General features: G+C 37.1%; 1 protein-coding gene across 1 annotated transcript; it reads right to left on the reverse strand.

Annotated features, from left to right (window-relative positions):
* Positions 1 to 370: 370 nt before the first annotated feature.
* On the reverse strand, positions 371 to 22,239 carry EXOC3 (exocyst complex component 3). The gene is made up of 12 exons (XM_054381745.1): positions 22,096 to 22,239; positions 19,377 to 19,596; positions 17,005 to 17,686; positions 13,804 to 13,921; positions 10,995 to 11,120; positions 9,426 to 9,526; positions 8,829 to 8,939; positions 7,409 to 7,559; positions 4,964 to 5,086; positions 2,617 to 2,778; positions 1,184 to 1,311; positions 371 to 756 (listed from the first exon to the last, which is right to left on the reverse strand). Exons 1-12 carry the CDS (start codon positions 22,237 to 22,239, stop codon positions 585 to 587), a joined length of 2,238 nt encoding a protein of 745 aa, XP_054237720.1. The 3' UTR covers positions 371 to 584.
* Between the last annotated feature and the right edge of the window lie 417 nt (positions 22,240 to 22,656).

Below are 22,656 nucleotides of genomic sequence, written 5' to 3' on the forward strand. Positions count from 1 at the left end.
TAATAAATGCTCAATGCAGTGCCATATACAGATTGAGATTTTAAAATCCCTATGTTCATGATTTCTGCAGAAGTTGAGAGGTGTGGAGTATGTGGATGGTAGAAACCCTACACAACACTGGGTATTGGACTTAGTGATTTTTCAAAAGTCCTTTCCAACCCAAACCACTTTGTGCTTCTGTGATACAAAACATACGTCTAAAAGTATTGTAAGCAATGTGTGTTAGTAGATCTGGCAATTATACAGCTCTCTTGTTTTGGGAATAAATATACAGCATTGCAGTGCCTTGTGCAAACATACTCCATGGGAAAAATGTACTTGCTGACAGCAAAAAAAAAAAAAGCTGTAACAAACAGGTCTCTAAAAAGCTCCCCTGGCCAGCAAAAGTTTTATTCCTCAAACATGACCTTCACATCTATCCTCTTTCAGAAATCTGATCACATTTTCCCACATCTAAGTCTTTAGAAAGAAACATGCCTAGCAAGGATCAGTGTATATTGAACTTTACTGGAAACAGCACTGCCAAATTTGCCTGCAGATACTTCTGTTGATCCCAGATCAGTAATGACACACAGAACTGTCAGTTACTTCAGAAGTTTTGGCACAGTTAGAGTAGGAACTGTAATTTCTTTAAAAATTGGCACATAGTTTGGATTTGGTTGGCTTGGACCTTGATCCAAAGTCTCAATGATAGTCTGCTTCATATCTCTGCTGGCATCACCTCTCACTGTCAGCAAAGCTGCAATGTGGTCATCCCTGCCAAAGGAAAATGTAAAACTGGCTTTAGTAGGAAACTCTGCACAAGTAAGATTCTGTCAGAAATACCACTCAGCTGGCAATCCTTTCACTCAGTTTCAACATGTACTTCAATTCTTATTCAGATCTAGCTGGAACTGGATTTTAGAGCTCAACATAAAGCACTATTTTGGCTGCTCTTATGACATGAAAACATATTTTATCCTTCCAAAACACAGTATTTTCATTATTTCTTCGCTGCACCACTATTTAAATATATATACCTCCCAGTCCAGCTCACATACAATTCTTATGAAAAAAAAAAAAAACACACTTAAAGTGGCTACATTCTGAAATATGAAAATCAGGACATTGTTTTAAAATTCACCCAAGACTGCAAAAACTATGATGTTATCTGTGTTTTAACTCTGAGGGCCAAGAGAATTACCTGATATCTGGGTATTTACTGACTAAAGTTGAAACTTCCAGATAGAGCAATGAAGGATCAGTTAGTTTGATAACCTCTGCAATGGCTTCAATGATGCCACAGAGTCCTTCAGTGTCCTCTCCAGTGCCCTGAAAGATGAAAAGTAAAAAGAAGAAAAATTTTTAAAGCGAAAGAAGTCCTCCCAACATCTATAAACAATCCTTTAATTAGTATTTTTTCCAACAGTGATCTTGAATTCCTCAAAGAGCTGATTTTTCAGACAGTAAGAAAAAAAAAACATATTTTGAATTGCTGCCATAAGCCTCTCTTTCCATTGTCTTATTCATCCAGAGACCTACCCTCAGAATATTAGAAAAGAAAGTCCCATCTTACAAACTATGTCACATTTATCCACAAGGTGATGCATTCTAGCCTGACTCTTCCTAATTTGACAGAATAAACTTTAGGAAAAACTGATCTGAAAGCCAGATCTCTTCTGAAACATTACTTAAAAACTGGCCCTGCATTAGCTTCCCTCTAATCTGGCCACCAGGGCAGCTTTCAGCAACTGATCAACCAAACTGTAATACCTACTTAATCTCTGGACTTTATTAGTGCTCTTGGTTCCAGGTCATCTGGTCCTGCCAATCTGGTATTGTTCATTTAATTTATTACATAACTTTCTACCAATGCCTTAATCTGAAACAGACCTTACTCTGAATCCTACACAGTGAAGGGCTCTGATGCAGGAGTTGCTCCATCTTCCACAGTGAGCAGAGATGAACACTACCCCTTCCTCATCTCCCAGCTTTTCAGCCCTTCTCTTTCTCTGTATTTGTCTTGCATTTTGTCATGTGCTGGGCCTGGGAACTTTATGGCAAATTCCTCCTCCTTATGTAGTTTTAAAAAAATTCATTATTCATTTTAGGCTTATCTTGTACAATGTTTCTCAAATACTGTTTTTGGCCTGGTTTTTCTATTTCTACTGCACTTCAAATGGAGACAACATACTTGTCTTGTTAATTCTAAATAAATATACTGCATGCTACTTAAGTAATAAGTCATTGCTGAGGCAGCATTGCTTTTCCTAGCTGAAAGGGCAAAGCCCAATTGTTTTTTTTTAATTTATTTTTATTTTAAACAAACAACTGGTTTATTTTGTTCACTTACTATTATGAATTCAGGGTACCTATCTGTGTAAGGCCATTCAATTACTCAGCTGCAGACAGCTGTATAAACACAAAGCAGTAGAAACTAGCACTCAGGAACTTTAGCAGCAGTGTCTGTGTGTTCACCTGTATATGTCTATATGTCAGCTGGCATCCTCGACACTCACAAGTCACCCAGCGTTTTACAGACAAAAAGATCTAACTCAATCCATTTTCCCCAAACAGTAAACTTGTGGTTTATTCTAAATTAACAAGTTAACAGCATTACCCAAAGCAAGCACTTACAGCTGCAAGCTTCTTAAACAGAAACCTGAACTGCTCTGCTTCTTTGATCATTCTTTCTGCACCCTCTTTTCTCTCTTCTGCATTCTTGAAAGATATACGCTTTAACATGATCGCTCTGATGTATTCCACAACCACTCTGCGATGGGCCTCAATAGTCACTGTCTGAAAGAAAAGAAAAAGATGCTGGACTATGGCAGGGATACCTGCAAATGCAGACAGTATTTGCAGTCTTTGAACAATTGGTAGGCTTTGAAATGTGTTTTGAAATGTGCACTTCATCACCAGTGTACAGTTTTTGCTAACACGACGTTTCTTGAGTAACTTCAGGTTTCACAAAGCTAACAAATGAAAATCTATCCTTCCCTGCTGAAAAGTATGCGCCAATTACAAGAAAGTGAAATAACAAAAGGATGTCTTAATTATTTTTGAGGAGCACCAAAGATAGAAAAACAAACATGAAATGAGTAATTTGTGTATCTTTAGAACAGACTTGTGCTTGGGCTTGCAGCCTTGCTCTTTCTATCTGGTCAAGGAATGACTAGCCATCAGACAGGCTTCTGCTGAAGAACACTCCAGGACATTGCATAAAGAACTGCAAATCTAGCTTACATTATCTGTGCTCTATGTTGAGTCTGGAAGGAAGCCTGAAGAGCCAGCAGCAATCACTTTCTCAGATCTTCCTTGACAGACTTGCTGTTGTGCACTTGTCTTTTTATAGGAAATATCTACTGGTGACTAAATAAAGCACCTGGCATTGATGTAAGAGCAATGCTAAGGTTTGGAAATAAAGAATAAAACAAAACAAAACAAAACCCACAAACAAAACTTTACGTGTTTTTTGAACTCCTGTGTAAGGATTCCACAAGTCCTTAGGTGCTGGGGTTTTTTTGTTTCCTAAGAATGGTGGCAAAGTTACTTACAATTACGAAAAAAACTGCATCACAGTAGTCACAAACTTTTAATGGTATTTTATTAGTATGTATCAAGCTTTAGTGTCAATCAACATGTTCTCCAGTCAAAATTTTGGAGAAAGGTTTCAGGAGAGAAAAAAAAAAAAAATAAAAAAAAAAAGGGGAGAGAGAGAGAGAAAAAAACCCAGATTGTTGAAATACTGGGAAGTCACAGCCCTCATCGAGGACACAAAATACTGTTTCAAGTCCTGGTCTCAAGACTCTGCAGAAATACTAGCAAGAAACAAAGCTGTTCCATGGATACAGACTAATTCTAGGACCAATCTACCTTTTTGTGTACTTTTTCTGGACGGAAAATATGTATTTCTTTATGGAAAGACTGGTCAGGCTTTTGAATAGGTTGCCCAGAGAGATGGTGGAATCACTGTCCCTGGAGGCATTCAAGAAACCTGTGGACATGGCACTGTGGAACATGGTTTAATGGTCATGGTGGTGTTAGGTCAGTGGTTTGATTTGATCTCAGTGGTCTTTCCCAAGCAAAATAGTTTTATGATTATTCATTTACATGACAAAACCTCTAAAATCTGTAAAACAATGAAGATCAAAAGGTCATCAGAGGAGCTTTGAGCAATCTCTTCTATCTTTGTAAGAGTTAAAGCAAGAAAAAGTAAGCACATGATTTTGAGACTGTGTTTAAGCACTTCATATGCGTTTGTTCAAAGACCTCACCTAAATCCTAATCTTGTTATAGCTTAAACTATTTCCTAAATCTTAGGGAACCACTGAAGATATGCTATGTTAACTACACAAAACTGACTATTTCAATAAAAGGATAAAACCAATTACAATAATGCTAAATATTAAAAGGTAAATAAAGAGATCCTGTTATCTTTTGACAGACCACAGGAAAACAAAACAAAAAAGACAACCTAACCTAGCACATAATATTTAAGCAACAGCACTCTTTAAACATGAGTTATGCATTTGTTATACCTTATGGCAGCAATTTCCCTCATTGTACATACTAAAAATAGAAATTGCAGAATGTGCATTTATAAAAAGGTAATAATAGGCCAGCAAAACTAGCTTCAAAAGAGTTAATTTCATCTTATTACAAACTTCTAAGGAGAGGCAGAAAAATACAAGCTGGCAAGAATCCAATCTAGTAACATGCCAATATACTTTCTTGACCAAATCCCACAACTCTGATCTATCTTTGACAATGTTATATAACTATGAACCAAAAAAAAAAAAAAGATAAGAACACAGAGATCTGGAGTTCTGCAACACGATCTTGAACATTTTTTAATTTCCAGTAATGAATCAATTCCAATTTCTGTATTCCAATTCTGAATTCAATTCCCTGTTCAGAAATTCCAAACCAACATGAAACTCAGAATACATTAGCAAAGTATTGTGGAATGTTTTGCACCTACCTTTTTATAAGGCTTTTTTATTCTTGCAAAGTCATTGAAATAGTCCTCCACAGTGACACAGATAGTCCCTACTGCATTAGACCCCATCAACCACTTCTTTGTCATCAACTCATTGAGATGTGGCTGAGAAAGTAACAAACAACTGATCAGAACAAATTTTTGACAGTTTCATCATATGAGCGCAGTTACACACACAGAGAAAACCAACAAAAAACAAAACACCACAAAACCACAACATGTGACAATTTTAGGTGTCACACATTTCTAAAATACACTCGTCCTATAAGGAGTATGCAGTTAGCATAGGAAAATTACATGATCAGTTGTCAGAACTGACAGTTGCCATAGATTGCTACCCTGACACATAATGGGTATATGCAAACCAAATGTACTAACATGAACATTTTTTTCACAAGTGCTCTAAAATTCTTTACTATGTTCTCCATTCTGATGTGTATGCTAAACAAAAAAATTAAAGCTCCAAGGACAAAATTGGTGTAAATGCTGATAATTCCATTTTAAATATGAAATGCATTTAAACTGCTTGAATAACATAACTTTGTGCTTGATTTTTTTGAATGGCTTTCGGCTACTCAGTTATTTCTCCAGTGGCCCCACAAACTTGCTGTGCCTGTACCAGACTTGGTGGCCTATATGCTCTCCTCCTTTTCCAGAAGTATTCTCTACACCTACATAACCATCTTGCTTTGCTCTCCCCACAGGAAAAATTCTTTACATATTAGAGCAGGGTATTTTATAAATTATAATAGTGACACAAAGTTTGAAGCTAATGGATTTGAAAGAATGGTTGTTAAGACTAGATGGAGCATCTCCTCATAATCACAGAGCATTAGGGGCTGGAAGGGACCTTGAGAGAGCATCTAGTACAACCCGCCTGCCAGAGCAGGATCACCTATACCAGGTCACACAGGAACGCATTCAGGCAGGTCTTTAATAACTCCAGAGAGGGAGACTCCACAACCCCCTGGGCAGCCTGTTCCAGTGTTCTGTCACCCTCACAGTAAAAAAAATTTTCCTCATGTTTACATGGAACTTCCTGTGCCTCAACTTCCACCCATTGCCCCTTGTCCTGTCATTGGGCATCACCGAGAAGAGCCTGACTCCATCCTCTCGGCACTCACCCTGCACATATTTATAAACATTAGTGAGATCATCCCTTAGTCTCCTCTTCTCCAAGCTAAAGAGCCCCAGCTCCCTTGGTCTCTCCTCATAATGAAGATGTTCCACTCCCTTAATCATTTTTATGGCTCTACGCTGGACTCTCAAGCAGTTTCCCTGTCCTTCTTGAACTGAGGGGCCCAGAACTGGACACAATATTCTAGATGTGGCCTCACCAGGGAAGAGCAGAAGGGAAGGAGAACTTCTCGTGACTTAACTGACCACATCCCTTCTAATACAACCCAGGATACCATTGGCAACAAGAGCACATTGCTGGCTCATGGTCAACCTTCCATCCACTAGGACCCCTTTTCCCCTTCACTGCTGTCCAGCAGGTCAGTCCCCAAACTATACTGATCCATGGAGTTGTTCTTTCCCAGGTGCAAGACTCTACACTTGCCCTTGCTGAAATTCATTAAGTTTCTCCCTGCCCAGCTCTTCAGCCTGGCTGAACGGCAGCACAACCCTTTGGTGTGTCAGCCACTCCACCCAGTTTGGTGTCATCAGCAAACCTGCTGACAGTGCACTCTGTGCCCTCATTCAGGACTTCGATGAATATATTGAATAGTACTGATCCCTGACAATCAATGAGCATAGCTAATGAGAAAAAAAGGTTTTGCTTAAGAGGTCCAAGTTTAAAATAAACACTGCTGCCATATCTTTCTTAATGAGAGTCATTCAAGGTGTTTACATTAGTTCAAAATATTATTACAAACCTAAGAAGTCCTAAGAGCATCTTTCTTTGCCCTAGTAATTTCTCTAATTTCTCTGCCTCTCTCCCCATACTCCCAATTTCTTTTTAGTAATATATTATTTTTTCTCCCCCTGAAGTATTCTATACAAGCAGCTAGAATTCTTAAACATGGTCAAAAAGGTCCTGCCTTTAGAGTCAATTAATTAATTATAGGTGTACTGCAACAGTACAAAGATGACAATATCAGCAGTAGTTTCCCAAACAATTCTTAAAACTCAACTACATAAGACTAAATACAGTCTGCTAGAAAATATTCACTATCTACAAAGCACCCACCTGAAGTAATCCTTGGAAATAAAATCAAGCAACCTTTCAGACTCCTACATGCAAACCATACCAGTGAAGAACGATACTGACATTTACCGGCATTTTGCTAACACACCATGTACAAAGTATGTTTATGAATCAAAAGGCTTCGTCAAGTACATTGTTCTTGAATTATTTTTCTGTACAAAATACTTCTGTGTTTTTTTGTTTTGGTTTTATTTTTTTTTAGTAAAAAAAGTTCTAACCTCTAAATCCATGAAGACTTCATCTAGCAGGCTAGAGCATCCTTCTTTGGCAATGATGTCTAAAATTGCATCCATGTTTGTATGACTGCTTGACAGCGTATCTTCCATTTCAATTTTCAAGTATTTTCTTTTCAGACTGATTATAGATTCTCTGTGACAAATAACAATGCTTGTCATCATCCAATGATGCACAACTGCATTGCTACTAGATTTCCAGAGTGCACACACAGAAAGAGACATACTAGACAGTCTTATTTTTGCAGGAGGAAATAATGGCTGCTGTATGCTTTTGAAGCCTTCATTTACTCTCCAGCACGATTTTACAGTAATCAACCTAAAGTATTTATATGCTGGTAACAAACTACTGCTGATTAACAAACTTGAAAATAGCAGATCTAGATGAATGCGGGGCTGGATTGCTGAAAATTGAAACATGAGCAATGAGGATTTCTTTCTCCTGCTTTTATATTCTTAATAAAGCAAGGTCTACCTTTACTTCAGTTCACCTTGATCGCAGTGCTTGAAGAGATCAAGTGTAAGAGAAGGTGGCAGGCTCCCCACAAACTAAGTGAAATGACTTTTTAAAACTACTTGAAGTTGATGATTGTGCTGGTTTTGGCTGGGGTAGAGTTAATTTTCTTCACAGTAGCTAGTATGGGGTTGTGTTTTGGCTTTATGCTGGAAACAATGTTGTTTAACAAGAGAGATCTTTTTGTTATTGCTGACCAGTGCTTACACAGAGTCAGGGTCTTTTCTCTTTTCACACTGTCCCACCAGCAAATAGGCTGGGGGTGCACAAGTTGCTGTGAGGAGACAGCTGATCCCAGCTTACCATATGGCATCATGCTCAACATAGAAACGGGGGAGAACACTGGGTGGGGGCTGCTGCTTGGTGACTGGCTGGGCATCAATTAGTTGATGGTAAGCAGCTGTTTTTCATTTGCATCACTTGTCTTTCTTGGCTTTTATTTCCTCTTTTGTTTTCTTTTCATTATTTATTATTATTTCAATTGTTTAACTGTTCTTATCTCAACCCATGAGTTTTCTCAAATTTACCTTTTCAATTCTTTTCCCCTATTCTACCCTGCTGTGGGGTGGAGCAAGAAAGCAGCTGTGGTGTTCAGTTGCCAACTGGGATTGAACCACAGCAAAGAAATTTTTCCTTGGCAGTGAAATGCTTGGAATAAGTGAATTTCCACTGGTGAGGAGCAATGGCTTGGCTTGCTGAAGGCAACAGGAATCACAGCATCTGCCTTTTAAAACAGTAATATATTTAACTTGCTGTCTTTATTTAGTCAGCTGAACTGTTTCAACTGAAACCCTCTGCTGGGAACATATATATGCTGGGAACATACAGTGTTCCACATGATATATCAATATGCTATTTTTCTTACAACACTGCAAGAATCTTCAGACTTACTTGAAGGTTTGACAGTTATTGATGACTGCAATCATGTATTGAACATAGCACTGAGGATACTGACGATTTTTAAGATGTTCTTCTTTATACAACTGTGCTTCATCTTTGTACCTGTAACATATACAAGGAGTGGCATTAAGCAGACAGTAATCTGAAATAGTACACCTAAATGGCCATATGCTCCATAAGGGCCTGTCAAGCATTTTGAAGTATTTTATGATAGGCTTCCTGCTCATGTGATATTAAGTGTCTCTGTTCAGGGCAGAATCCAGCCAAGGAAGTGTTTGCTGTCTTCTTTATGAGAATGAGATAAAAATTTGAGAAATAAAAAAGGTAAACAGAATTGATTCAAAAATGAAAGGCATCTGTAGAGAGGAAGTGAAAGTGCCATTCAGCATCAAAGAATAACTTCTGTTGTGAAACTGAGTAAAGAAGGAAGAAGGCAAGAAAAGGGAAGAAAAGCTTGGTTGGCATGGATGTGATGGGAGAAAGACGAAGCAATAAAGAAACATCCACAGGAGAAACAAGTATTGGAAGTGTAGGAACAAATAGAGGCCGAGGCAGGATAAAGCATTTATATTTTTTAAATTATGTTACCTGGTTAGAAATGAGTTCATCTGTTGAAGACATAGAAGGAGTACCTTTGTTTTCAAATCTTCATTTATCTGAGCAGCCACCTGAAGATTCTGCTCAAACATCTAAGTTAAAAATAGTTTAGTTACAAAGAGAGTCCTTTATCAGTGGTAAACCAAAGACAGAACTCCTGTTTTGTTGGTGATTCTCACTAGCATCAGCTCTGCACAGGCTTTTTTGGGTTTGTTTTGTTTGTTATGATTTTGTTTTTTTAAAGAAGCCCAGACAACTGCTGGGCCATTTCCTCCATCACCATTTCCTTGAGAAGAATTAACAAATTGACAGTCATTAACGTATGCTGCACTTTTCTCCTGAGACTGAAAATTGTTTTCTTCCACAAAAGAGATGTTCATATTTCTAACTCATCAGGGATTTGGTTTTACAGTGGATCAAAATTCCTGGCCCAGCTCCTGCAGCTAGTAATCAACAACTTCACAACTCAAATTACTTTGCTTTCCCCATACATGAAAACAGTTAAGTTCACACTAGTGAAATAGAAGGGACACCTAAACTTTAGAAACATAACTAGGCACAAGATGACCTACAAGGAAGTGCATGTGAGAGGAGAGGGACAGGAAAGGAAGGGCATGAAGCCAGGTGGCAACATGAGCTGCTTTTATGCTGAGGTGATGGTCAAAGTTTCGCTGTTACACAAATCTCAACGCTGCAGTCTTTGATGGTACAACACTAGAGCCAGTCAGCCACTAGTTTCTTTGACATCACACTTTCTGAAAAGGATTAGATGAAGTCAACCTTGGCAGTAATACAAATGTGAAAAAATGTAGAAATCTTGGTATAAGAGAGGGAGGGGGGGAAAGGCAGGAAACACATGCAGGAAGAGACCATCTATCTGTCACTGAAAACACCTAACACAATATTTGTACAGAAAAATTAGAAAATGAGCGTAATGTGCTGACATTTTTCTGGCTGATAAAGATCACTTTGCAAGCTTTCCATTTCTAATACCACCAACAGAGTGGTGCAGGTTTGGGTTTTTTGTGGCTTTTTTTTTAAAAGCTCTTAGAAATAGTCACCTCTTCCCTGTTTTGAGCCTATTTAATGATTTGGACAGGCGTTCTTGTTAACGAAAGGAGTGTTTAAGCAGCACTATTTTTGACCTTCAATAGAACTTTTCTTTCCAGTACTAAGGTGTTTGTATAATGAATAGTTTATAGGAACAAATACATGCCTATCTCAGCACCATATTAACAGCGTTCTAATAACTTCCAAACACCTCATCTGGTAGGCTTAGGGTACAAATTTACATGAAGATACCCAAGTAAAAGCAGTTAACTAAACACAGATGTCAAGTAAATAGGCTGAGAAAAATAGCTCTAGGTGAAAAAGGCAAAAACAACCTTCAAAACAAACAACTCTTCCAACTAAGGACTCTACAGGAAAAAAACCCAATACTTAATGAACATAGAAACAATGGCAGTCCAAACAGTTTGTTTTCCCACTCCCATCCCTCTGTTCCCCTGAATCCATGTACTGCTTCTTTACATTTTCTAGCATAAGCAAGTTCGCTTATACCTGAAAAACAATAGCTGGCAGTGTAGTCTGATAATACCCATCTTGATCTGCTTCTGGTTCAGTTTCTTTTATCCAGTCTTTTTTATCTGTCTCCAGTGCTTTCCGCAGCCAGCCAATGATGTTAGACTGCATTAAATAAAGCAACCAGGAAAAAGTAAAGATTTTTCTAATTTAACACAAACCAAACCCCTACTAGAATATTTGGACTAGCAGCCATTCCACAATGAAGAGTGGCATAGTAACAGATAGTTCTGAACACTTCTGTCATGCCTATAGTATATAGGCAAAATAAAGAAGTTAAAATGTATATTGACAAAGTTTAATACTGGTAAAATAGTGATGTAATTTCAATCAAGCTTAGGCATCTTTTGGAAGGAGAGAGCTCCAAACAAAGAGCAAGTCAGTCAGAATCAACACGTTTACTAACTTTGGAAGCATTCACTAAGCCTCAAGCTTTAGGTATCAAACTGAATTTTTCAATAATTGAAAAAAATTAAGGTAATTAGTGCAAGAAAATTAGCATGTATCTGCTTGTAGTTCCTTTTACCTACATTTTAGGAAATTGATGCTTGCCAGCATTGCAGACAAAATCACAGGATTACATTGAGTTGTGTTTCTTAGAGCTCAAGTGCTGCAGAAAATAGCAATGGAAATACAATATCTGGCTCTCCTCCCAACTGACACACGTTGTATAGCAAACAGACATTAGGAACAACTGTTCTTAGAGCTGGATTAAGCCAGTTTTCTTATTATTTGCACAACACAGGTAGCATGGACATATTTGCAAGAGCAGATAGTAAAGAGCAGCATGTTTGTTAAACATGTAGTTAGATACTTATTTCTCACTAAAGTTATTATCCATATATTTTCAAAGGGTTGAAGGTTTCCGATTTTATTGACATTTAGTTAAAACCCCTAGTAATAAAAAGATTTGTAATTCTTTCCCACATATAACAGGTGTGTTACTGTATCCTGTCATGCAAAATTAAACATGACCAGTAGGCATCTACAAAAAACAAAAAAAAACCCACAAAAAAGTCTGAAATAATCTAAACTTACACTTTTAAAATGCGTTACAGTATTTTTTTGTCAAAACTCCTAGATAAAGGAAGAAACTGAAAATTCTACAATCTTCCTGCCCAAACACAGATCTGTCATTTCCTTCTTCTTTGACTACAGTGTATGGCCTGTCAAGTGACCTGCTAAGCACACATAGTATCATCTTCAGTTGCATGAAACAATGTACTTATTTCCTCAGAAGCATGGAACTGCTCTGATGAGATACGATTTGCAAAGAAGAATTAATCATTTAAGCCAGCAACACAGGGTTGTCAACATTTTTCACCTTCAGATCATAATTTACAAGAACTTTTAAGCTGAGAAGCTTGGGGAAAACCCCAATTCATCAGAAATCTTTTAAAATCTGTTAGCATTTTATTTCTAATGAAAACAATATGCTTTTATTGACTTAAGCCTCAATGTTTAAGCTGATAGCCACAATTAGGAAATACTTTCATTTATCCAAACAGAGCTAGTTACATTTAGTTTATAAACAGTTTCAAACATAACATCAAAAGAAACAGAGTAGGAGTGCCAGGATGTGTAGAAAATTAGATCAGGCTGAATTCTGTGAAATAAACATTCAGTTTCAGTGTTTTCTGCCTTACAAGATGACACAGCCAAAAATCAAAACCAGTAAAAGAAAACCTTTGCTTTATTTATAGACCATAAATACAGCAATCATATATATAATATTTTTCAGTAAGTAGGGGAAAAAACATTTCTGAAAAACAAATATAGGTTATTTTTTTTTTTTATCTTTAGAGGGGACAAAATTAATCCAAAGGCATTTCCTGAGGCAAGCCAAAAGTAGCCTGAGAAAACAAACCAGTATTTTTTTTGTCCTAAAGGTAAGTACAAAATAATAAACTTCCACAGAAGTCCTAGTAAAGCTAATGGGAAGCAGAGCCTCTACTAGAAGTTTCCTTAAGACATAACAAGATCACCTTACATTATTTTGATGAGTATCAAGTCCAGCAAGTTGCTGGACATCTTAGTAGCTGATGCATTTAAAGAAGCAAAAAATTTTCCTCCTCTGCTTGGCAGAGCTCTAGAACCTAGGTGGAGTAGGAATTAAATTGAGCAATGTAAAAACAGCAAGTTTGAAATTCCGATGTCCAGTCTTAGGCAATCAACAGCGGATCTTCAAAGAAAAATACATTTAAAAAATCTGACAATCACATACTCAGTCCTTCGTCATGTAGTTGACCAATTCCAGTGAATCACAGAATAACCAGGAAACTCTGTCTGTGTATTTAAGATGCACTTAAGATGGCATCCACGAAAATTATGGTTACGTAATCAACAGGCACGAAAGGCAAAAGAGTGTGAAAAGAATCAAACTGGCAAACAAGAACATCCTGATTATCTTGAAAAGATCAGACATGTGCCAAGTGTAGACATAGTTATCATAGAGACCAAGCTGCGCTCAGTGGCTTGTAAGTCTACTAAAACCTAATGTATTATGAATCTAGATTTATGAACACTGGAATTACTTCTTTTCTAATAAAATATGATTAGTACAGTCTGTAAAGCATAATGTATTCCTGGAAACATCACGATTTACATCTATAAAATCATCTGACTATACCGCTGTAAACAAAGCTACACATACTACATGAAAATTTATAGAAGTAATGATACCAGGTTCACATTTATCACATCAGTTTCCTCTATTAGAGGAACTGCACTGAGGCACTAATGCAGCTATAAACTCATGAGAAGGCATTTTTGCATTATTATTACTTACAGTAAGTGTTGACATATACTTGCTGAGGAGCTGGTCTACCACATTTTGTGAAATCAGAGCATCCAGAGAATTTATGTCCACTTCGGGAGACAGTTCTGAATTTCCCATCATCTCTGCACTGAGTTTTTGTTTAAATAAAAAAATGTATTAAAGACAGACATTAGGGCAAAAGCAATGAGAAAAATGTGATAACAAGTTAAAAACTAGGCAGATTTTTCTGTATGACCACTGTAAGGGGCAGTTTTCCGATATCTTTACACTTCAAAAAGTTCTTAATAACAACTGCAACAATAAATGCATTCACCAGGAAAGTAAATAAAAATCATACAGAAGAAAGAACAGGATATAAAAGCTGTCGCCCAGCATATATTAAAAAAAATGTTGAGACATTTTAGATGTTCAACCTTCCATGGATTTCTAAATTAGTAAGACTGAATAAAAGCCATCTGGTTCAACCTGTGGGCATTTTTATATATCTTTTAAATTTCAGAGGTGATGACAGAGAGCTTAGACATCCTGAATTTCAGAATGGAAAAGCTCAGGATGAAGTATGGGATATTCTCCTCAGAGGTCCTCAAAAGAGCTTGTTTTGCTACTTGTACCAGAGTCATATCAAAGCTAGAATATATTAAAAGGAAATTTATCAGAGGAGGAGGCATCTTGCAATCAAGTGTTAATCAAGTGTACTTCATTGGGTACTGTATCATAACAGCATCAGTAGCTACATTTTCTTGCAAAGGAAAATTCTCAGTTTTATGGGATTAAAAAACTAGAACCCTCAAGAATATTTTGACAAGCATTATATAAATTTAATACTTTAGAGTGATGTTTTGCATCTATGTAGATATGAGTGTGAAACTATAAAAACCAAAGCTATTCCAAATCAGGACACAGCAAGAACTCTTAATATTTCATGGTAAAAAAAAAAATTAAAAAAATCAGTAACTTAAACCCACACTCTTCAGAGAGTGCTTTATTAATGATTAATGGATAACATAAATTGTTTCACATTCCTGCATTTCTAGTATGCTTTCGATGAGTAAGACATAAATTCTGCATTTGCAGTGGCAACTATAAATCACATAGTAAATTAAAAAAAAAAATCCTAAACAAACGTTCAGTTTGTCTATTTCTTCATGTTAAAGTTGTTCTCTGGGTACATGCAGCAAGTCAGCATAGTGGTGCTTCCACATCATGAAATTAAAATATCTGAAAGCACTAAAAAACCCCAAATCATACTGTGGCTAACTACTTTAAAACCAAAATTCTTGTCTATGAAACCATAAAAGATATTGTTTAACTGAACAGTGATAGGATGAGAGGGAATGGATTGAAGCTTGAGGAGGGTAGATTTAGACTCCACATTAGGAAGAAATTCTTTACTGGAATAGGCTGCCCAGGGATGTTGTGGATGCCCCCCTCCGTGGAGGTGTTCAAGACCAGGTTGGATGAGGCCTTGAGCAATCTGGTCTAGTGGAGGGTGTTCCTGCCCATGGCAGGCAGTTGGAACAAGATGATTTCTAAGATCCCTTCCCACTCAAACCATTCTATGAATTTATGTCTACTCCTCTCACAGCTTTGCTTCCATTACACAATTCTGCCAGCAGGTGCTATGGGCCATACAACTTGCTCTAGCAATAGAACTTCCTTTTTGATTGGTTTGCTTTCCCTTTTTGACTAGCTTGCTTTGCTCCCTCTCTTCGCCTTTCACATGTATTGAGAGAGCTTTAGCTCTGAATTGTTTATCTCAGTAGAAATTTGCTCTACTTCCTGATGGAAGGGTAGAAGGGCAATTTTAAGACCAAGAATTAAATTACTGGAACATCAAGCCCAGGAACTAACCAAAGAACCTGACAGCAAGAGTTCTGCTGAGGCCATACCACTATAGGTAGCAGGATTCACATATTTCTGATTTTTATGAGAGAGCTGAATCTCTCATACTCTGCAGAGGTTGTAAGCATGCATTAGCGAGTGCTTCTGACTGCTCCTGGCAGGGAAGAAAAGCCAGAGAAATTCACTGTAGAACAAAGCACAGAGTTCTGAACACAAAATTACTCTTAAAGTTCATTATAAACATTCTACAGAACAGTATTACCTTCCACCTATTTGCTTGCGGTATTAGACTCTAAACCTGTCAAGCATCCAATTTGTTCACTTAGTGAGACTTAACAATTGAAGACAGAAGTGTACACAGCACAGACTCTGGGTTAATGCCAGCTATTGAGAACAGGATTACAGTCCTGAGCCACAGAAAAGTAAGGGCTACTTTTTCCCAAACAAATCAGTTGCTCTAGTAACTACACTAGCAAAACCTAAACAGCTGACATTTGAGCTGTTTCCACCTGGAGGACAAGGGGGAAAAAAAGAAAGACATAATGCTTAAGCTATCACAAGAAATTACACAGCTCAAAAGAAAGAATTTGAATATCACAGGAGACAACCTATAAGCAGAAATTCTTATAAACAAATTGCCACACAGTTCTGAGAGAAAACCTGAAAGAAGTTACTACATTCTTTCCATTTAACAGTAATGAAACAACACTGAAACAGTCCCAACCCTTGTAAAAAAGAACAATAGAAAGTTAATAACCACAAAAATTTTCCAGAGCTGTGGCCAACAACAAACATTGAGTCACACATCTCATCTCTTCTTCCCAGTACTTCAAACTGGCACACACTTGACAGTAGCTTCAAGCAGGTCTTTAACTGCATGAAAATCTTAAGCTTAAAAAGCAACTCAAAATCAGGTATCAGAAAATGAAAACAAGTTTTAATGAGTAATTTCCAGAAAGCAAAATGCATAGCAAATATCAAACCAGCAACTTCTACACCATTATCATGGAATCATAGATTTGTAAGGGTTGGAAGGGACCTCAAGGATCATCCAGTTCCAACACCCCTGCCATAGGCAGGGACACCTCACACTAGATCAGGTTGCCCAGAGCCACATTCAGCCTGGCCTTAAAAACCTCCCGGGATGGGGCTTCCTCCCTGGACAACCTGTTCTAGTGTCTCACCACCCTCATGGTGAAGATGATTTCTTCCTAACATCCAATCTGAATCTACCCATTTCTATTTTTGTTCTGTTCCCCCTAGTCCTATCATTATCTTCCTTTTATCAAACGTAAACATTAGCACATAAACTGCATTTTGTACGCTTACTCTTAGCTACTGCTGACAGCAAAGATAAGGGGACCTTACCTTTTGTATGTATTTAAAACCCAACTTAGAAGAGTAACAATCTCGTTTGCTTCCAGATCCTCTGCAGCAAGCTCTTGCATGCGGGTGGCCAAAGCTTGATGGTACATGTTTAGCAATCTGTTGAAAATGTCATAAGGTGGAGGAAAACATTGATCCAGCAGGGTTTTAGCCACGAGGAGGTCATCAAGGACGTATTTACGTATGATTTCTAGATGGCGCACAAGCCACATTTTGTCAGATTCTCTAGTATCTGCTTGAGTGCCTTCAATTCGTGTGCTCACAGTTCTTTCCAAAATGTTGAACATTTTTTCTTTCCATTTCTTTGGTCTGCCAGGAGGTATGAACCCAGTTTGTTTTTTCCGGTCTAACATGCGCCTGTCAGTTTTCTCCTCTCTCTCAATTATCCTGACCACAGAAACAAGCAGAGTTGGATCTCGTCGGACTGTAACAAGAGATCTTTGAACCACCATCCAAAGCTGCTTTGCCAGCTCCTCAGAAAGTTTCTGCATATTCCCAAAGTATGTATGGATGAGGTTCATGTCATGCGTGTTTTTGCTGTCCATGCGATACTGCTCATACATCAGGTTATCACGAGAACATTCTAAATCCATCAGTTTTCGATGAGCTTGCAGAAGTTCCCCTCGCTCAATCAGATCCTGGGTCTCCCTGACTATCTCTGGAACTAAAAGAAAGGCAAAGAAGAAGAAGAAAAACCAAACAAGAAGTAAAACAACACAATCAATCAAAATACAATGAATAAATACAGCAGAATAAAAGTGCTAGGAAAGAAGCTGGAGAACAGCTGTAGTAATTTCTTTGAAATAATTTAAAGGCAATTGGGTTAATTATTCAAAAAGCACAGTGCTAATTCAACATAATTTCCTTTCTCTCTCCCCTACCTTATGAAAAAAAATTGAATGAAAAAAATGAAAAAGCAGTATAAGCTTTCTTCTATCTTAAACAAAAGAGTGCCTGACTAAAAATGGCTTATCCTGTTGAACTTGAGTTGCAAAGAACTGAAAAATTTCAGCAGAAAAAGATAGTGATAAAACTGGCAGCTCCAAAAAATGTTTGAAAAGACAGTTATACAACATGTTGAAAACCACTTCGTTTATCAACTATACTGTTTAACAATCCTGATAGTAGATGCTTCACACAAAAAAAAATCTCTCAATGCCAGAAAGGATTTATTGTCTCAATTGCATTCATCAGCTCAAAAAAAAAAAAACAACAACCAGCAAGTACTCCCAAAATAATTCCACATGGAACATGCAGTACTTTGTTGTTATTTGAATTTTATTACTACACATTGCATGTAAAGACTACTCTCTTTCTTTAAGTTGCACACTGTATCCCAGTTTGATACTGAAGGAGTTAGATATACTCTTTTTAAAGAGATTAAACAAATGAACCTGGAATGACTGGAAAACATTTTTCTTTATAGGGAAACTTTGTGAATCACTATCAGCAGAGTTGACAAAAGACTATTTAAATAAAATTAAAGGGGCGTAACACATTTAGCTACCCATTATAGGGTAAAATTAATAAAATTACTTAAAAGCAGAAAAGTCTTGGAAAGGAGTTCACCTTGACTCAAGATGGAATGAAATTTGCATAAAAAAAGCTGAAAAAAGGTCAGAAGGAATTCCATTGTCTTTATCTTTACGGTATCCATCATATCACATTAATCTTACTGAATTTTGCAAACATTTGCAGTGGTGCAGAGGTGCAAGGAAGAAGTGTCTCCCATGTATAATCTCTTTATGTGTGAGTTGGCTTCTGTGACTGTGCTGCAAGGACTGAACACAGCTGAAACTGAACCTTAGGTAGTTCATGTTCATACTTGTAACGTTAATTAATGGAAAACCTTGAGACTCCTAAATGTTTTGTGAAAAAGACTGTCATCAAGTCTTTGACTGGAGACCTTGTCGTTTCATATTTTGCCTTTGTCCGCAAAAAAATTTCACTTCCTAAAATCATTTGGGACTACTTCTACCCAACAAGTTTGCTGTACATGCCCCCCTCACTGGCAACATTCCAGATATTTTTTAATTTTCTTCCTGTGCATTCCACTTGCATATTTCAGTCTTGATCATGAAAGATGTCATCTCTGCTACTGTTTGCTAGTAAGAAGCTTCTTCATGACTTAAATGTGTCTGATGATGAGACAGGCCAAACTAGAAGTTCTCACAGTACAATTTAGACCACTATATATTAAATGGTTACCAGCTATGTCCCTACATGTGAGGCATATGTGATTCATTCCCAATGAGGTTTAAAGTTCTCAACATTACTTGACAATCTTACAGATGTCAGTACCATTTTTAAGTGCTTTCAGTACGTCATGGATTATATAAAGAACATTAGACTACCTGAAAAGATGTTCTTGAGATTTTCTACAGCAGCTGCCAGTTGGCTATGTTGCACTACAGCATCCTTAACATCCTTGAGGTTTTCTATGGTGTTGATGCTCTGTCTCCAGTCCTTATTGACATCTATCAAAGACTGCTGAATGTCCTTTACATCATTCAGTGCATTATGCAGTTGACTTAAACCTGTTCGTACTCCATCTAACTGTGATTGGATTGCTGCCTTAAATACAAAAAGACAAATAACGAACTTGTATTAATTATTGTAAGTTCCATATTTTCAACATTTCTCAAGAACGAATTTCAGCATCTAACATTTTCAGAGGAAAACAAAAACAAACTGAAAAGGTATAGCTTACTAAGAACATGTATCCTACTGTGTGTACACGTACTCTTTTCTGTGGAGTTCTGAAGTTAAATCTAGTTTTAAAGGACCCAGATACAACTGGTTCACTCGCAAAGCTAACATGGGAGCTTAGACAGATCATAATTTTTATGTATTAAACCAGGATCATGGAAGACAGAATGGTATTTCTTTGTTTCCTTTATAAATTATTTTCAAAGGGGGGTATTAGAATAAAGTTAATCCAGATGTTTTAATGGAATGCTTGGTACATGCAGATTCATAAAGCATTTTACTAAAGCAATTAGAAGTTTTGGCTAGTGATCGGAAACATTTTTTAAAAACCCAACAACCCACAACTCTGAAATGCTCTAAAAAATCCCTCTGTTCTGTTGTGCCTGAAAGCAAAACAAAAACAACAAAAGGAATTCAGTCAAAACAACACAAAACCTCAAACCGAATAAAATTTACACACTGTGAAACATCAACAACCAGATCAACAAGCCAACTACTAGGTTTTGGTATAAAGAGAGGCTATTGATATTGCTGTCTCTTGTGACAGGTAACACTTGAAATAGTGATTCTTCAAATAGGCTATTAGTCCTGAATATCATATGCAAGTACAGACACCCTAGAAAAAAAAACACATTGTAACGCATTTTTCTTTGAAAGAAATCGGATCACATCCACAGCAAGATTTTTTTTTTTTAAAGATGTTACTATAAACTGGTACCAGGTGAGTGAGGGGAAAATGAAACTGGAAATAACAGGCAATCCAATTGCAAAACAGCAGTGAAAACTCAGTTGTCTATCTCAAGGACTTGAAGTAGCCAGTAAAGAAATGAGGCCCTAATTAATGGCTTTCCTAAGCTCAAAACACATTTTTGACCATACTTTTAAGGCCAAAAAGCTTGGGCAGTCATAGAACTTTTTGTCTGATACTAGAAGCCAAAGAGGAAATCCTGGTAACTATGAGCAACATTTATTGTGTTTAAAATGTACTGGGAAAGTCCCAGAAAAACGTGGTGGTTCTTCAAGTACCTCTATTTATGTACTTACAAATTAGGACATGCTGATTTTATTGATAAAAATGTATTTTCCTGTGAGACTCAGTACAATTAAGCAGTGGTAAGGCATTTTTATACAGTACTCATTTGCTTCACTGGCTGCCATCAATCTCACACATGAAGCAAATGAATCTGACACATTTCAAAGCAGTCTTTCCTGTAAGAATTTATAGAAGACAGGAAGAAATGCAGAGAAGAATGTAAGAAATGACATAACTAAATATTTGGGAGAAGATATCATGAAAAGAATAGGATAACCAGCTAAAAGAGATGCTGTTTTTAAATCAGAGCACTATTCCAGAAGAAGATTATGACAAAGATGAAAGCATATCTAGTCATAAAAAAAGACAAATATGTTCACACTAAAATATTTACCATGTGTTCATTTGCATAGAGGAAGCAGGTGAGATTTTTTTCAATGGTGATCCAACCTGAGAAGTTGGCAACTCCTCCAGGTAGTGATCCTGATGACCCTGTCTCTCCATCTTCTATACCATACACATACACAATTTAAATACAGATCAAGAGTATTTCTTCCATCCTTTCTGTGCTCCCACCCATTACAGTAATTTTTATGGGAAAAACTGCTTTGCTATTCACTGCATCACTAACCATCACCTGTTTCTGGAATGCAGCCTGAATGGATTAAGGGCTATTGTACTTCTTTTTGGAACAGGTCATCCACAGATCTGTAGATGATTGAAGTTAAGGCAATGTAAAGAAAATGACAAAGGCTTCCTGCTATAAAGTGGATTCAGGCATGTACAAAACTTACAGAATTATGCTTAGTCATCACTTTATACAGAAGCAGTCAGCAGGCAAATCACTGTGGTCACATATTATAAAATGGATCACAGCAACTAAATAGCTGATTCATTATTAATATACTCCATTGCATGGTTCTGGACTTAAATATGAAAAAAAAACAGTCCAAATGATCAAGAAAAAGTCTGAGTTTATGCTACAGACAAAGTAGCATGTAATTTGCCAACAGCGCTTTTACTGTGAGAGAACACAGGTTCTCTTCTTCATGCAGGCTCCTGCGAAGAAGAAGTCATCCAACAGTTGCAAGATAACCTAACTTATTCTGCAATACAACATTAGATACAGGGCGTATCAGCCATTTTGATCTGGTAAAGCTTTTGTTTTGGACACAGAACAAAAATTGAAGTCCGTGATTTAAAACTATGTGGATGAAAACGTAGAACCAAAAAACAGAAGCAAAACAAAACCAAAACTCCACAAACAAAAAACCAAAAAGGAGGTTTATTCACACTGCACAACAGACACTTGGGTTTATCAGGTTCTGTACCTTGAGCCGAGCTTCTACCGAAGCCTTCTTACGAGCTTCCCTCTTGCGATACTGCTCCACTTTATCCAGCTGGTCAGGACGCTGAAGCATTCCTGCTACTCTCTGAACAGCTGTTGCAACTGCTTCTCTATCTGTTTCCTCCATTGCTGATCACAACCTCAAAATGCCTTCATAATTTAACAGTACTGAAAAGAAATTTGACATTTTTAGAAAACACTTTTTCAGTTGATGGCCACATGTCATTTCAAAGCTAACAACTGGAGAACAACATGGGCAGTAAAAACAGTGCAGCCTGACAGAAGCATCATTCGACTACATTATAAAGAGCAGCAATTGGAATTCTGCTAGAGTCACCTTTGAAGTCACGTGTTTCATTTGTTTATTTGAAATGTTCTCTGCTTACTTTTTTTTGCATTTACCTTGCTCTCTGTAAGTTTGTTTAAAAAAAAAAACGAAGAGCAACAAAAGAATAGCGAATCTCCATTCAAAATAAAAAAAAAAAAGACCAACAACCAAAAACCAGATTCTATCTAATCTTAGAGGAGGCTTGCGTACTAAAAA

Source organism: Indicator indicator, chromosome 6 (assembly GCF_027791375.1).
Source record: "Indicator indicator isolate 239-I01 chromosome 6, UM_Iind_1.1, whole genome shotgun sequence".
NCBI lineage: Eukaryota > Metazoa > Chordata > Aves > Piciformes > Indicatoridae > Indicator > Indicator indicator.

What these genes read in the sequence shown, in the direction of transcription:
- EXOC3 (XM_054381745.1), bottom strand. Translation starts at nt 22,239, where the DNA reads ATGGAGGAAACAGATAGAGAAGCAGTTGCAACAGCTGTTCAGAGAGTA. An exon ending in TCTCAAGAACATCTTTTCAG is followed by an intron (nt 17,687 to 19,376) that starts GTAGTCTAATGT and finishes CCTTTCTTTTAG; the next exon opens with TTCCAGAGATAGTCAGGGAG. An exon ending in AGTATATGTCAACACTTACT is followed by an intron (nt 11,121 to 13,803) that starts GTAAGTAATAAT and finishes TATTTAATGCAG; the next exon opens with TCTAACATCATTGGCTGGCT.